Source organism: Pararge aegeria, chromosome 12, assembly GCF_905163445.1.
Source record: "Pararge aegeria chromosome 12, ilParAegt1.1, whole genome shotgun sequence".
Lineage (NCBI taxonomy): Eukaryota > Metazoa > Arthropoda > Insecta > Lepidoptera > Nymphalidae > Pararge > Pararge aegeria.
In genome coordinates, this window is record NC_053191.1 from 3,060,468 (window position 1) to 3,075,049 (window position 14,582).

Sequence of the window (14,582 nt, forward strand, 5' to 3'; positions counted from 1 at the left end):
GACATCAAACGTGTCTTAGGGACCACTGGACCCAAGCGGCACAATACCATTATATTTGGAACTCCCTACAAAATACCTATGTCCAGCAGTGGACGTCTATTAGTTGACATGATGAAGATGACGATATTTATTACGACCAAACTCCCTTGAACTTGAGAATGTTTTTATAGGAGTAATACCCGCAACCTTTCGTTTCCTTTAATATAGACTTACATAATCTACTTAAAACAGAATTTTCTGTAGGTTTCGGAAATTTAAGACGTCTTAGAAAACCCTTTGTAACTTTTGTTTCTAGACGTCATTCAATACAAGAAGCCTTAGTCAATTTGTCCTTAAATGGTTGTTAAACGAATTTCCTTCGCCCGCGACCTTTAAGCCTTTTGGTAAGACCCCTGACAATATTATAAACCCTCATTTTTTAAACTATTTTAAAGCCTTAGAGTACAAGTCGTTTGAATCATTTAAAAATAAACTAAAAAGAGTTGTTTAAATTTCTTATAAGCGCCATCTTTTATTTTACTTTATTACTTATTAGTTTAAGCTGCAAGTTTTGTATCGTACTAACTAGATAAGAAATTACCAATTCTTAATATCTTAATTTTAATCTTATTAGGTGAAACTGTTTCTTTTGAGAATCCAATGTCTTCAAACTTAAGTTTTTTAATAGTAATATTAGTGTTTAAAATGCCTTTACTTTTAAGAAAACATATACCTACCTAAATGGTTCAGAACATATTAATAAAAAGTTGGTCATATCAAAGACGAAACTCACAAAAAACTTAGCTGAGACTCTGCAAGGTGTTCTCTAGATTTCATGCGAGAAGTGAATAAATAAATAAATATATGTACCACAACAAACACATCGCCATCTAGCCCCAAAGTAAGCGTAGCTTGTGTTATGGGTACTGAGATGACTGATGAATATTTTAATGAATAATATACATAAATAGGAATATTATGTATTTTATGTATATATTTATGTAATGAAATATGTATTTTATGGGTATATGTATATATGCACCACCTAACTTTTTCTGTAACTGTTTTTTATCTTCGCCATTGGTTGCCTGGAAGAAATCGCTTTGTAGCGATGAGGCCGCCAAATTGTATACGTTGTTTTGTTATACTTCTCTTTTTGTTCTATGTACTTTTTGTGGTGTGCAATAAAAGTATATTCATTCATTCATTCATTCATAAATATTTACAGAGCACAGTACACCCAGACACTGAGAGACAATCATGTTCATCACACAAACATTTTCAAGTTGTAAAAGTGAAAACTAAATATTGTGATTATAAAATTATGTTTATTTTTGACACATCTTAATTTGCAACGAGTACAGGTGTTGGATTCTGTTCCTCATTTCCGTTGGTGATGGCAGGCAGCGGAGGCGTGATCTGGATGGGAAGTCTGATGCACCAGATAACCTCTCTGTTCCGGTCATTGTCCACTATTCTGAACTCGACAGTCGCAAGCGTACCCTGGAAATATGAAAAAAGATTGCAGATTCAATACAAAGTGCACTTAACCCATTATTTATTAGTAAGGTCTTGGAACCATAGCTAGAGGAGAATTATCAACCGACTAATACAAAAAGGGTTTCTCTATTCGGCTGTATGTTTTTTTTGTTTATTTGTTACACGATTACTCTTCCAATTATATACAGATTTGAAAGAAGGAAACCGTATTTTTTTATTTCACTACAAGTTAGCGTTTGACTGCAATCTCACCTGGTACGTGATGATGCAGTCTAAGATGGTAGCGGGCTAACCTGTCAGGGAGTATGGTAGCCATATCCCTAATCGATTCTACGCGACATCGCACCGGAACACTAAATCGCTTAGCGGCACGTCTTTGTCGGCAGGGTGGTAACTACCCACGGCCGAAGCTTCCCAACAAACTTACAAAGTATATCTTTACTTAGTAACGTTACATTTTACTTGGCACCGACTTGCTTTTTAGTCGTTTATCAAAGTTTTTTGTCATTTTTTTTTTTAGTATTGTTGACATTTTGTTTAATAATTACAACCCGTGTTAACAAACGGCCGTGCGACAGATCAGAATATAGTTGTCACCGTTAGCAGGTTAGCCCGTTGCCATTTTAGGATACTTATCTGGTCAGTATAGGTAGTCGTAAATGTGGTGACATCGTGAGTCAACCCAATGTGGGCAGAGTTCTCCCCTGTGCCCTCCACGCCTGCGATAGTTCAGCTCAAGTTTGCTTGCACGCCGCAACTCCCAATGAGTATACAAAGAAGTTAACTGACTATACACTCTTAACACTTGGTATAGTAGCAAAAGGGGGGTGATCCGCATCGGATGTCCTACTTTTCGGGGTTGCAAGTTTTGCCAGGCTAAAAAGTGTCGTATGTCTACTTCTGGAATACATGTTATCCCTAATTAAAATAGTGCATTTACGTTTTTTTTTATTAGTGCCTATTATATCTTTGTCTTTGATCGACCTCAGAGATAATTGCAATTGCAGACTTGGAGCCCTGGTATGTTCCTTGTCGATGGAGTAATGAATGGCTTAGCTACGCCAAAGCCCTTATATAAACGCGGTTGAAATAAAATAGTGAATTCAACTGACAGACAGTCTAATGTCTGAGCGTGGAAAAAACTACGTAACTATTCCAACGTTTTTTTTTGTATTACTAGTCGGAGAGGGGGGATAAACTCACCACGGGGAAGAAGCTCTCAATGAACATCTGAAGCCGGTACTGCACGACCTCCCCATTCAGGATCGGGCAGAAGGTGTTGGTGAAGAAGTTGCAGGTCTTAGAATTCTCCCCAAGGTCGTAGGGGATGTTCACCTCGATGATGAAGTTGAGGGTTGCGGTCGCCAGGGTGGTCATATTGGTGATTGTGCGGGCTGGAATTATCAGTAATTTTATACGTGTGCGAAAATACTTAGTCAAATGTTAAACATGGTGGCTTCGAAGACGTTTTAGATTTTATTTACTTTTATTTTAGTACATAGGTTATTTTTGTTTATTAATAAAATTATATTAATATAAATTGAATTAAATTGTCTTACGAGCTCTGAAGATGACATCGATGACGACGTTTTGCAGCTGCGGCAGTTGACAGGGGGGCTCGGCGCAGCCCTGGACATACGCGTTAATGGGGAGCGGTCCTTGACTGTTGATACCTGCAAACCATATTCATCATCAGGGCGTTCGTCATCATCATATCAACCCATCACCGGTCCACTACAGGGCACGGGTCTCCTCCCACAACTTGAACGGGTTAAGGCCGTAGTCCAGCACGGGTCGGTGGACACTCCATAATACATATACATCAATCGCCTATTTGATTAAATGTCTCGTCGGTACCATATTAGTCGAATATCGTCACTGGTCACGAGGCAGGACCTCCAGAAATAAGATCATTTTCTCAACTCATGGGCAGGAGACATTTTAAAGAAAGGCTAAAATTTTAAATTTTCCCATAGCTTTATCAACTCTGTGGCCATTGGCGGACAAGTGGAAAAAATTTCCAAATATACATACTAAGTTCCGTAAACATTCGCTAAGTAGTTTTACTTACATTGATTAACATTTGTGGTCTGAGCCCGAGCGACCACAAGAACTGCACAGAACACGACAATTAGTCTAAACATCGCGTCTAAATTGATAACTTATCGATGAACCGGCCAAATATATTACTATTTATGCTGCGATTTATCAAACAGGTGCACTTATCTTTGAGATAAAGTTTTTATTTAGGTAAAACTTAGTCGGCGATGACTAAATAGTTTGCAAAATGCCACCTGAATTTTGCAGATTAACAATCAGTTACGAGTAGACTTATTTGGAATGACTCAAAATACACGTGTTGTTTATCAATGGCATATGTTAATTATTATCGTCGCGCCCGCCATTGGAACAGCGTGGTGATATTGGATAAAAGCAGGCGTTACTTTGCGGAAATCCATAATATATTAAGCTTAATTTGGTATACTCCGTAACCTTTCCAGGCTGTTCGCGGAGACCTTGGATTTCTGACCTGTCACGGGATCTTATTGACTAAACCCTAGTTGATCTAACCCGAGCTACCAGACGTCTTCATAGGACATGGTCCGAGTCTTTGACTTTGAAGACTGTGGGTTCTAGGAATTGACTGTAAAAACATAACCGGTAAGGTTTGTTGTGGGCTCTTCTTAGAACTCTCCTTGCATTAGTATGAATTAACGAATGTGGTTATCAACTTTATCTCGCAATAATGGAGACATGTATGAACGCTTCATAAGTCAAAGTCAAAGTCAAAAATAGCTTTATTCAAGTAGGCCCCATAGGTGGCACATTACATGAGAATTACAAGGTAAAAGCAAATATAGCAAATGAAGCTTAATTTTCATAAGAGCGTGGTGAGTCAAAGTTCTAGATCATCTTAGTCCTGTGACGAATTTTATAATTTCAGAATTTTCTGTGGTCTATTCTGGTGGAAGGCTTCGGCCTAACTTACCACCCCAAAAGACAAAGATATTTGATGTTCCGGCACGATATCGTGCAGAAATCGATTACGGGTATAAGTTCTAAGTTGTATGTTATTATTGCTATACCCCTATCAGGTTAGCACACTGCCGTCTTAGACACAGTCAACGGCAAAAATCTAATGGCTAAAAAGAACCGTCTCAGCTATAAGAAGCATGTCCCCATCAGTCCCTCTATCATTTTACTAACTGCTGTCTAGAATATTATGAAAATTAAGCTCAATTTTCTCCGCAAAAAGCAGGAGAATCTGTACTGTGTAATTTATAGCAATTTTCTTCGGCAATGTACTGTCTCTGCGCACGTTTCGCTCTACTCATTGTACAACACATAAGTCAACATCTCCCGAGGATGCTCCGGTGTATAAAGATTAAAGAAACTATAAATTACACCATACAGATTCTCCTGCTTTTCTCGGAGTATAGCAAAGTTCATGGAATTCCAAAAAGTAACGCCTGCTTCTATTCAATTTTAAAAATGCTGTCTAGAATCTTATTTCAAAATACTGAAATTACTCAAAATTATCACTGCAGTGGCGGTTGGCCGCGTTCTTTGTCGTCGTTACTGACGGTTTGAAAATAAATTGGAAGTTTTTGTTTTCCTGGAATAAAAAGAAGCCTATTAACATAGGCTTCTTTTTATTTCAGGAAACAAACAACAAAACAAACAAATAAATATCAACAGATAAATAATGCAGTCAGTTCTTGGCACCATTCCACGCTGACTTTACTTGTATGAACTCGTCGCGTCGCGCCCAATCTTATAAGAACCTGTTTAATATTTCTGCCCGTTGTCCTTACTCCTGCACGGAGAATGAAATCTTCCAAGCTTAATATAAAAACTGGTATATGTATGAATGTTTGATGCGTTATTTTATATACAACGTGTAACAGAATTACGAAATAATATTTAAGGATGCTTAAGTAGGTTTCATAAAGAATCACCCTTTAAAAATATTAAATCAGAAGAAGCATTGTTATTAGCAAAAAATTTGCGGCAATAGTGAACGCTAGGAACTTAGCGGAGGTCCTGATTTTGAGGCTCGGTCCTTAAAATGAGCCCCTCATTGTGAGAATGAATCATCATCATCAAAAGCCTGTGACAGTCCACCGCTGGGCTAAAGGCCACTTACCAACTGAATCATGGGTAGAAGACATTTTCTCTCCCCGGGGAGAAGATAACATTTTATCATCTCCCACAACTTTATTAACTCTCCAAGCATTAGTGTACGTGTGCAATAATATTTAAACCCGACGGCCGACTGGCGCAGAGGGCAGCGACCCTACCTTCTAAGTCCTAGGCTGTGGGTTCGATTCCCACAACTGGAAAATGATATTGTATGTTTTTATCTCGGTTTTTATCTGTATATTATACCTAAGTATTTAGTACTTTAATTTTATCCCTCATAGTTTTTGCCTGTCTATACTATCCGTCCAGGTGGGATTACATTCAAGGGCTAATTTACAAAGATTGTAGTGGAATTAACGCAATATATAAAAAACGAAGAAAGATATATTTATTCGACGCGAATATCATAGCGAGTTTGTTGACACAGGTCAAGTCAATATGTGCACATCACTTAACGTATATAAAAGCTCCGGGCATCGTAGTAACGGTTAAAAATGGTAGAATATTTCCTCCCACTGTGCTACACTTATAAATCTCCGGGAATAGCTCGCTAAAAGCTCTCCTCACGAGTGGGCTCTGTGTTTCGCCGCAGGAAATAATTTAAAAAATATATATATATATTACGAGAATACGCACATCGCCCTCTAGCCCCAAAGTTAGCGTAGCTTGTGTTATGGGTACTAAGTTAACTGATGAATATTTTTTTATGAATATAATAGGTACACATAGATACTTATAATATACAGATAAACACCCAAACACTGAAAAAAAAATCATGTTCGTCACACAAACATTTTCCAGTTTAAGAATCGAACCAACGAACTTGGACTCAGAAAGCAGGGTCGCTGCCCACTGCGCCACTCGGCCGTCAGCCATCGGCAATGTTAGAGTCTAGCAAAACAAACTGACAAATTATATTAAAGGTGGTAGAACTTTTTGTGATAGAGCTAGTCCGGGGAAGCAGTACAGCCATGTTTATTTCTGCCGCTAAAGCATTATTGCAGGCCCTGCAAAGAGCTGCAAAGTCCATCGACGTACTCGTAGCTCAAGTCATTACACAGGCAACCAATCCCTTCAGACCGGTACACAGCAATTATTGGCGGCAGAAATAAGCGTAGCAGTAGTACTTCCCCGGAAGAGCTGTCATAAGAAGTTTATTATATATTAGGTCAGTTCGAGATGACCTCTTCAAACTTGGAGACAAAATTGAAATGAAATGAAATGAAAATACACTTTATTGTACACATAAAAGAAATTAAATTATAAACAAAAACAACACAATAAAACACAGGTACAATGGGCGGCCTTATCGCTAAAAAGCGATCTCTGCCAGGCAACCCAATCAAGGAAAGGAAAAAAACAAAAAAACAGAGACTTAAGGAATTGTTGGAACGAAGAATTATAAGATCCGTAGAAGAACAAGACAGATGAAATCAAACGAGTCGCAGGGACCACTGGACCCAAGCGGCACATCATTATGAACATCATATCAACCGATAGACGTCCACTGCTGGACATAGGTAGGTTCCAAATTCCACGGTTTTGTGCCGCTTGTGTCCAGCGGCTCCCCGCGACGCGCTTGATTTCGTCTGTCCACATCTTTAGGGTCGACCAACGCTGCGCTTACCAGTGCGGGGCTGCCATTCCAGCACCTTGGGACCCCAACGTCATTCCGTTCCCCGAGCTATGTGCCCCGCCCATTGCCACTTTAGCTTTGCTATTCGTTGAGCTATGTAACACTGGTTCTTCTAAGGATCTCCTCATTTCTGGTTTGATCACTGATCAGAGATACTCTGAGCATAGCTCTCTCTATTGCCCGCTGAGTGACTCTGATGAAGCGGCACAATACCATAGTATTTGGAACGCCCTACAAGATACCTATGTCCAGCAGTGGACGTCTGTTACCTATACCAATGCCTGTCTAATGTAACCCGCCTTGAGAATGTTTTCATAGGAGTAATACCCGCAACCTTTCGTTTCCTTTACATATAGACTTACACAACAGAGTGTTTTGTAGGTTTCGGAAATTTAAGACGTGCTAGAAAACCCTTTTTTACTCTTGTTTCTAGACGTCATTCAATACAAGAAGCCTTAGTCAGCTCAATTTGTCCTTAAATAGTTGTTAAACGAATTTTTTTCGCCCGCGGCATCCTCATTTTTTTAATAATTTTAAAGCCTTAGAGTAGAAATCGTTAAAATAATTTAAAAATAAACTAAAAAAGCATTGTTTAAATTTCTTATAAACGCGCAACCTTTTATTTTATTTTACTACTAAAAGCTGATATTAGTTTAAGCCGCAAGTTTAGTATCATGCTAACTAGCTAATAAATTACCACTTCTTTATATGTTAATTTTAGTCTCTAGTTTAAATTAAGTGAAACTGTTTTTTTTTGTGAATCCAATGTCTTTAAACCTAAGTTTTCAATAATATTAGTGTTTAATATACCTTTAGGCTTAGAAAAACATGTATTTTAAATGGTTCAGAACATATTAAAAAAAAGTTAGTCCTACTTATCAAAGAGGAAACTCACAGAATACTTAGCTAGGACTTTGCAAGGAGTTATTTAGGTTATAATCGAGAATTTATCTATACTTATAATAAAACTGTAACTTGAAGATTTCTGTACATTTAACATATTTTGAATATTTTGACCCCCCCGGTCAAATTAGTTATACTTTAAAATCGATACTGAATCCAAAACAGAGTTTTATTTAGTTTTTGTCCGGCCATCACGTGGAAACTCATCACACATCACTGAACGGATTTAAATCAAATTTGGTACAGTGGTAGCTGATATTCCGGGCCAACATATAGTTTACTTTTTATCCCGAGAAACAATAACTTTTCTGCGGGAAATAAGAAGAAATTTTTTATCAATTTTACTTCATAGCTCCGTTAAATTTAAACCGATTTTAATAATTCCTTTTTATTTTAAAGGGCATACATAATAATGAAGATCTGATTAATATTGTCTAAGATAAATGACATAACAACGATCGAATGCATGCCTACAATCCTACTAATATTATAAATGCGAAAGTTGGTGAGAAAGGATGTATGGTTGGGTGGATGTTTGTTACGCTTTAACGCCACATCGAATGAACTGATTGGGCTAAAATTTTACAGAGACACACAATATAGTCTGGAATAGCTCATAGGCTTCTTTTTATCCCGGAAAAGCAAACAGCTTCAACGGCTCTTGAATTCGCGTTTTAGATTGCCGTGGATTTTTGGAAAGGCATAGTTGAGGAACTGAGAAGTGACAAAGGCTACATTTCTGTCTGTCTGTCTTAGCGAAAAACTGAAATGTTTCGGACGGATTTTCATACGGTTTACACTAATGAACAGAGTGACTTATGCGGAAGGTTTTAGTGTTTTTTAGTATCGTTTTCTGTAAATTGTCTGAAATATAACGATGTTTGTTAAAGATGTCTCACCAACTTGGAACTTTACTGGCGTACGCCGCGAAAATTAATGATAATACAAAAAAATAATGTACTTCATGTTTAAAGTAATCATTATTACCTACAAAAAAGTCCGGGAGGCTATATGTTAAGTCACAAAAACCGCTTTTTGTTATAATTTATAAATTAATACACAGGTACAATCTAAAGATGGTGATATCGTTATATTAATCCTTATCCAAATAAATAGTTTTATAATAAAAAATGATAAGGTACGTTCAAAATCCTCTTTAAATTATTCAAATTGGACCTATCATTTAGAAGTTACGACGGGTATGGAAATACTAAAAGCAAGAAAATGCTATTATATAGTTTGGAAATAAAACTGGATCCGTTAGGTCGCGGTGCAATTAGGTTTTTGGTTTTTCAAGAAATTAAAACAGATAAGAACCGATTTGATACAGACGAAGTTGCGCGGGTCAGCTAGTTAATAAATAAATATATACGACAACAAACACATCGCTACCTTGCCCCAAAGTAAGCGTAGCTTGTGTTATGGGAACTAAGATGACTGATCAATATATTTAGGAATAATATACATAAATGTTTACAATGTACAGATCACTGTACACCCAGACAGTTATTATAACTCTTTATTTATACACCACATTAAGAACTATACAAGGAAAAAAGGAACATAAAAATAGAAGTAGAATACAAAAGGCGGCCTTATCGCATAGTAGTGATCTCTGCCAGGCAACCTTAGAATTAGGAAAAAAAAGAGGAGAAGTAACTGCAGGTGCTACAAAATACTAATTACTAATACATAAACTAATATAAACAAATACATCTAGTATATAACAAATATTTAAAAATACTAATAATAAACTATAAACCATATAATAAATACTTAGATAAAAGTAAATAAATACTATTAAACATCGCCTGGACAAATAATAAAGCTTACCGGCTTTTTTAAATATCGCCAGTGACAATGACTTTGATCATGTTCATCACACAAACATTTTCAAGTTGCAAAAGTGAAAACTAAATATTGTGATTATAAAATTATGTTTATTTTTGACACATCTTAATTTGCAACGAGTACAGGTGTTGGATTCTGTTCCTCATTTCCGTTGGTGATGGCAGGCAGCGGAGGCGTGATCTGGATGGGAAGTCTGATGCACCAGATAACCTCTCTGTTCCGGTCATTGTCCACTATTCTGAACTCGGCATTCGCCAGCGTACCCTGGAAATATGAAAAAAGATTGCAGATTCAATACAAAGCGCACGTAACCCATTATTACTGATGTCATAGATAATAATCTTCTAGCTATGATCATTATGAGTTTACTTAAAAACAAGAAGGAGGTTCTCAATTCGACCTGTATTATAGACTCGATTACTCCGCCAATTATACAACGAATTTGATTATTCTTTTGTTTGGTACGCACGTAGTCCCACTTTAATTTGGTGAAGATTTATTTAAGGGATCCTGGAGAAATTAAGGGAAGTCTTTAAATATTATAGGCACACCTATAGCAATTTGATTATTTTTAAAGGAACTTGTGCATATTCTCCCGAAAGGCACCTATGGTCAAGTGGAACTGAAGTTTAAGAGACCATGGATGGCCACCGGGATTGTACAATAATTAGTATTACGCGCTTGGCGTGTCGAATATGGTATATGGCTGCTAAGCAATTTATGCTCATTGCAATAAAAAAACTAATGGTGAAGTGCTGGGAAAACTCCTAAACCATAAACACACCCCGGTTACCCATTAAAAAGTATCTGATTATGAGCAGTTGTCATTTAGCTATTAAAACGTAGAAAATTGCAAAATTTCCCACAAAAAAAAATTAATGACATCGTGAGTCAACTCGATGTGGGCGGAGTCCTCCCCTCCGCCCTCAACGCCTGCGATAGTCCAGCTTAGCTTTGCTTGCACGCCGCAACTCCCAATGAGTATACAAAGAAGTTAACTGACGTATAGTCAGTTGAAATAAAATAGTTAAGTCAACTGACAGACAGTCTAATGTCTGAGCGTGAAAAAAACTACGTAACTATTCCAAAGTTTTTTTTTTATTACTAGGTGGATAGGAGGGAGAAACTCACCACGACGAAGAAGCTCTCAATGAACATCTGAAGTCGGTACTGCACGACCTCCCCTTCGCGGATCGGGCAGAAGGAGTTGGTAAAGAAGTTGCAGGTTTTAGAATTCTCCCCAAGGTCGTAGGGGATGCTTACTCCGATGATGAAGTTGAAGGATGCGCTCGCCAGGGTAGTCATGTTAGTGATTGTGCGGGCTGGAAATATCAGTAATTTTATAAGTGTGGCGAGATACTTTGTTAAATGTATACATAGGTGATTTTGAAGATGTTATAGATTTTATTTACATTTATTTCGGTATATGGGTTACTTTAGGTTATTTTCGGTTGTTAATAAAATTATATTAATATAAATTGAATTAAAATGTCTTACGTGCTCTGAAGATGACATCGATGACGACGTTTTGCAGCTGCGGCAGTTGACAGGGGGGCTCGGCGCAGCCCTGGACATACGCGTTAATGGGGAGCGGTCCTCGACTGTTGATACCTGCAAACCATATTCATCATCAGGGCGTTCGTCATCATTATATCAACCCATCACCGGTCCACTACAGGGCTAGGGTCTCCTCCCGTAACGAGAACGGGTTAAGACCGTATTCCAGCACGGATTGTTGGACACTCAATAATACATAACAATAGACATCAATAATAGCCTATTTGTGGAGGATTATAGAGGATCCAGTCTACCATGGCGAAATAAAACAACAAAGTGTAGTCTTTAGTCTTTAGTCTAGTCTAGTGTAGCCTTTTACTGGAGATGCATTCGCTTCAGAGTCAGCGAGTGAAGTGCTTGCTTTTGACCAGAGGATGCCGGTTTTTATTGCCTTTGAAGATTTTTTGATTTTCAAATTCAAATTCAAATTCATTTATTTCAAGTAGGCGTCAAGTATGTATGTTTGTGTGACTCTACCACCGGTTCGGAAAGCAGATTCTACCGAGAAGAGCCGGCAAGAAACTCAGTAGTTGGATGGACACTTGCCGATAACCACCTGAGGGGTTGCTACGGCGTCACCGGGGGAGTGGGGCGAGCGAAAGCTCGCCAAGCGAAGAGGCGCATAACGCAGTCTTTATTTATTTATTTATTTATTTATACTCTTTATTTGCACACAAATAAAAATACAAAAAAAGAATAAAAGAAAACACAGACAGAAGAAGTATACAAAAGGCGGCCTTATCGCTTTGTAGCGATCTCTTCCAGGCAACCTTAGGATAAGGAAAACAAAAGGATAACATACTGCAGGTTTTGCATATTAAAAAAAATACATACTAATAACTACATACTAATACTTAAACTAGATTACACAAATAAAATAATACATAATAAATTAAATAATAAAAAATAATAATAAACTAATATATACTATAACATATCATAAATACATTAACAACAGTAAATACTATTACAAGTCGTCTTCAATGCAAACTATAGTGGTTTTTGACAGCTTTCTTAAAAATACAAAGTGTCTGAGACTGCCTTATGCCTTTATACAGTATAAGATAACAAAATCAGAATGAGACAAAATCACAGTTATAAAGAGAACGAATAACAATCATACTATCTATCTTCTTCTTCTATATATATATATAAAAGAGAAAGTGTGTGGGCATGTTCCGTATAGGCTCCGAAACGGCTGGACCGATTTCAATGAAACTTTCAGGGAATCTCCGGATTGACCTGGCGAGTAATCCTGTAAAGTTTGGTGACGTTCGGAGCAATCCTATTTTTGAACTGTCAAATACAGCTTTTATTTACTATGATGATATTCTATTGTTGGGTGTACATTGGTGTAGATAATGATCTTCACCCTCTCGAGAAGAGAATAGAAGGGAATGAATACGGAGAGAAATAAATGATTTAATATATTATGAAGCTTAAATTAAAAATTTAATGATGTAAGTCTATTGTTTAAGTAAAATAAAGCAAAATCTAGCTATATACTATATATAATATCAATACCAAAACAGCGATTAAGAATAATATACCTACTATTAATTAGTAAATAATATAGGTATTTGCTTAGTTAAAATCAATAATTTAAGTACCTTACCTACTTAAAATAAATAATTAACAAAGTACCTAATAGTGATCGGCTATTCTTAACACTTGCTATTAAATATCTCGTCGTTACCATATTAGTCAAATGTCGTCGCTGGACACGAGGTTCTGCCACAGAAGCAAGAACATTTTCTCAATTCTTTAGCATGGCTAGCATGGGACGGAGACATTTTTAAAAAGGATAAAATTTCAACTTGTCCCACAGCTTTATCAGCCCTGTGAACATTGGCGGACAAGTGAAAATAATTTCCAAATAATATACTAAGCTCAGTAAACATTCGCTAAGTAGTTTTACTTACATTGATTAACTTTGGTGGTCTGAGCCCGAGCGACCACAAGAACTGCACAGAACACAACAATTAGTCTAAACATTGCGTCTAAATTGATAACTTGTTGAGAAATTGGCCAAATATATTACTATTTATGCCGCGATTTATCAAACAGGTGCACTTATCTTTGAGATAAAGTTTTTAATTAGCTAAAACTTACTCGGCGATGACTAACTAGTTTGCAAAGTGCCACGTGCATTTCGGAGATAAACTATCAGTTCCGAGTATGTGTTTAGAATGATTTGAAACACAGGTGTTGTTTATTAGTGGTTATTCAAAATATCAAGTCAGTACCGGCCCACTACAGAGCATGCGTCCACCACGCTGGCTCAGTGGACTTGGTGGACTCCACGCACCCTTGAGAACATTATGCAGAACTCTCAGGCATGTTTCCTCACGATGGACTACGTAATCGATAAAAAAGCTTGGGTGTAAATTATTGCTCTAACCAGGTTGCTCTTCTAATCATTTAAAATGACATTGTGAGATGGTGATAGCAAAAAAAACACCCGGCTAAGTTTGTTGTGGGCTTCTTCTTAGACCAGGACGCGTTTAGAACCCTCGTAGCTTTAGTTTTAAGTTTACGAATGTGGTTATCGCTATCATCTCACTACCGTTTAATTCTTATGTACGCATCGAAAGTGCCACCTATGGGCCTACTTGAATAAAGATATTTTTGACTTTGACTTTGATGTTTCCGTTCACCGTTGAAGCAAGTGATAATTTATTACTTAAAACGCACATAACTTATTAAAGTTAGAAGTGCGTTGCGATTCAATCTCGGCCCCTGTCATTCACAATATTCAAGACCAATTCAGTATTTTTCTTAACAAACATTTAGTACAGACAGAATGGTGTCTATTATAACCTCCCACCAGTGATCTAATTCATTGTGTTCTCTATCACTATTTATTTATTTATTTATAAAGGACAACCAACAGTAGATACATTAAAACTTGCTTTTTTTTTTTTGGAATGAGTCACATAGTAAATGTTCAACTATTTACAGGTTATCACAGCATGCATTAAAATGTAAAAAAGTCATTCTTATAAATTATTTA

General features: G+C 37.0%; 2 protein-coding genes across 2 annotated transcripts; both read right to left on the minus strand.

Annotated features, from left to right (window-relative positions):
- Positions 1–1,306: 1,306 nt before the first annotated feature.
- On the minus strand, positions 1,307–3,623 carry LOC120628258. Its single transcript, XM_039896539.1, has 4 exons — positions 3,551–3,623; positions 3,039–3,152; positions 2,683–2,873; positions 1,307–1,482 (listed from the first exon to the last, which is right to left on the minus strand). Exons 1-4 carry the CDS (start codon positions 3,621–3,623, stop codon positions 1,324–1,326), a joined length of 537 nt encoding a protein of 178 aa, XP_039752473.1. The 3' UTR covers positions 1,307–1,323.
- A 6,477-nt stretch (positions 3,624–10,100) lies between these two features.
- LOC120628257 lies at positions 10,101–13,564 on the minus strand. The gene is made up of 4 exons (XM_039896538.1): positions 13,492–13,564; positions 11,510–11,623; positions 11,144–11,334; positions 10,101–10,276 (listed from the first exon to the last, which is right to left on the minus strand). The coding sequence occupies exons 1-4, from the start codon at positions 13,562–13,564 to the stop codon at positions 10,118–10,120; spliced, it is 537 nt and encodes a 178-aa protein (XP_039752472.1). The 3' UTR covers positions 10,101–10,117.
- Between the last annotated feature and the right edge of the window lie 1,018 nt (positions 13,565–14,582).

Bases quoted from the DNA above. Each gene is read 5' to 3' on its own strand.
- LOC120628258 (XM_039896539.1), bottom strand. From the start codon at position 3,623: ATGTTTAGACTAATTGTCGTGTTCTGTGCAGTTCTTGTGGTCGCTCGG. The intron at 3,153-3,550 runs GTAAGTAAAACT...TATGGTTTGCAG, and splicing joins GACCACAAATGTTAATCAAT to GTATCAACAGTCAAGGACCG. The intron at 2,874-3,038 runs GTAAGACAATTT...TGATAATTCCAG, and splicing joins CGATGTCATCTTCAGAGCTC to CCCGCACAATCACCAATATG.
- LOC120628257 (XM_039896538.1), bottom strand. From the start codon at position 13,564: ATGTTTAGACTAATTGTTGTGTTCTGTGCAGTTCTTGTGGTCGCTCGG. The intron at 11,624-13,491 runs GTAAGTAAAACT...TATGGTTTGCAG, and splicing joins GACCACCAAAGTTAATCAAT to GTATCAACAGTCGAGGACCG. The intron at 11,335-11,509 runs GTAAGACATTTT...TGATATTTCCAG, and splicing joins CGATGTCATCTTCAGAGCAC to CCCGCACAATCACTAACATG.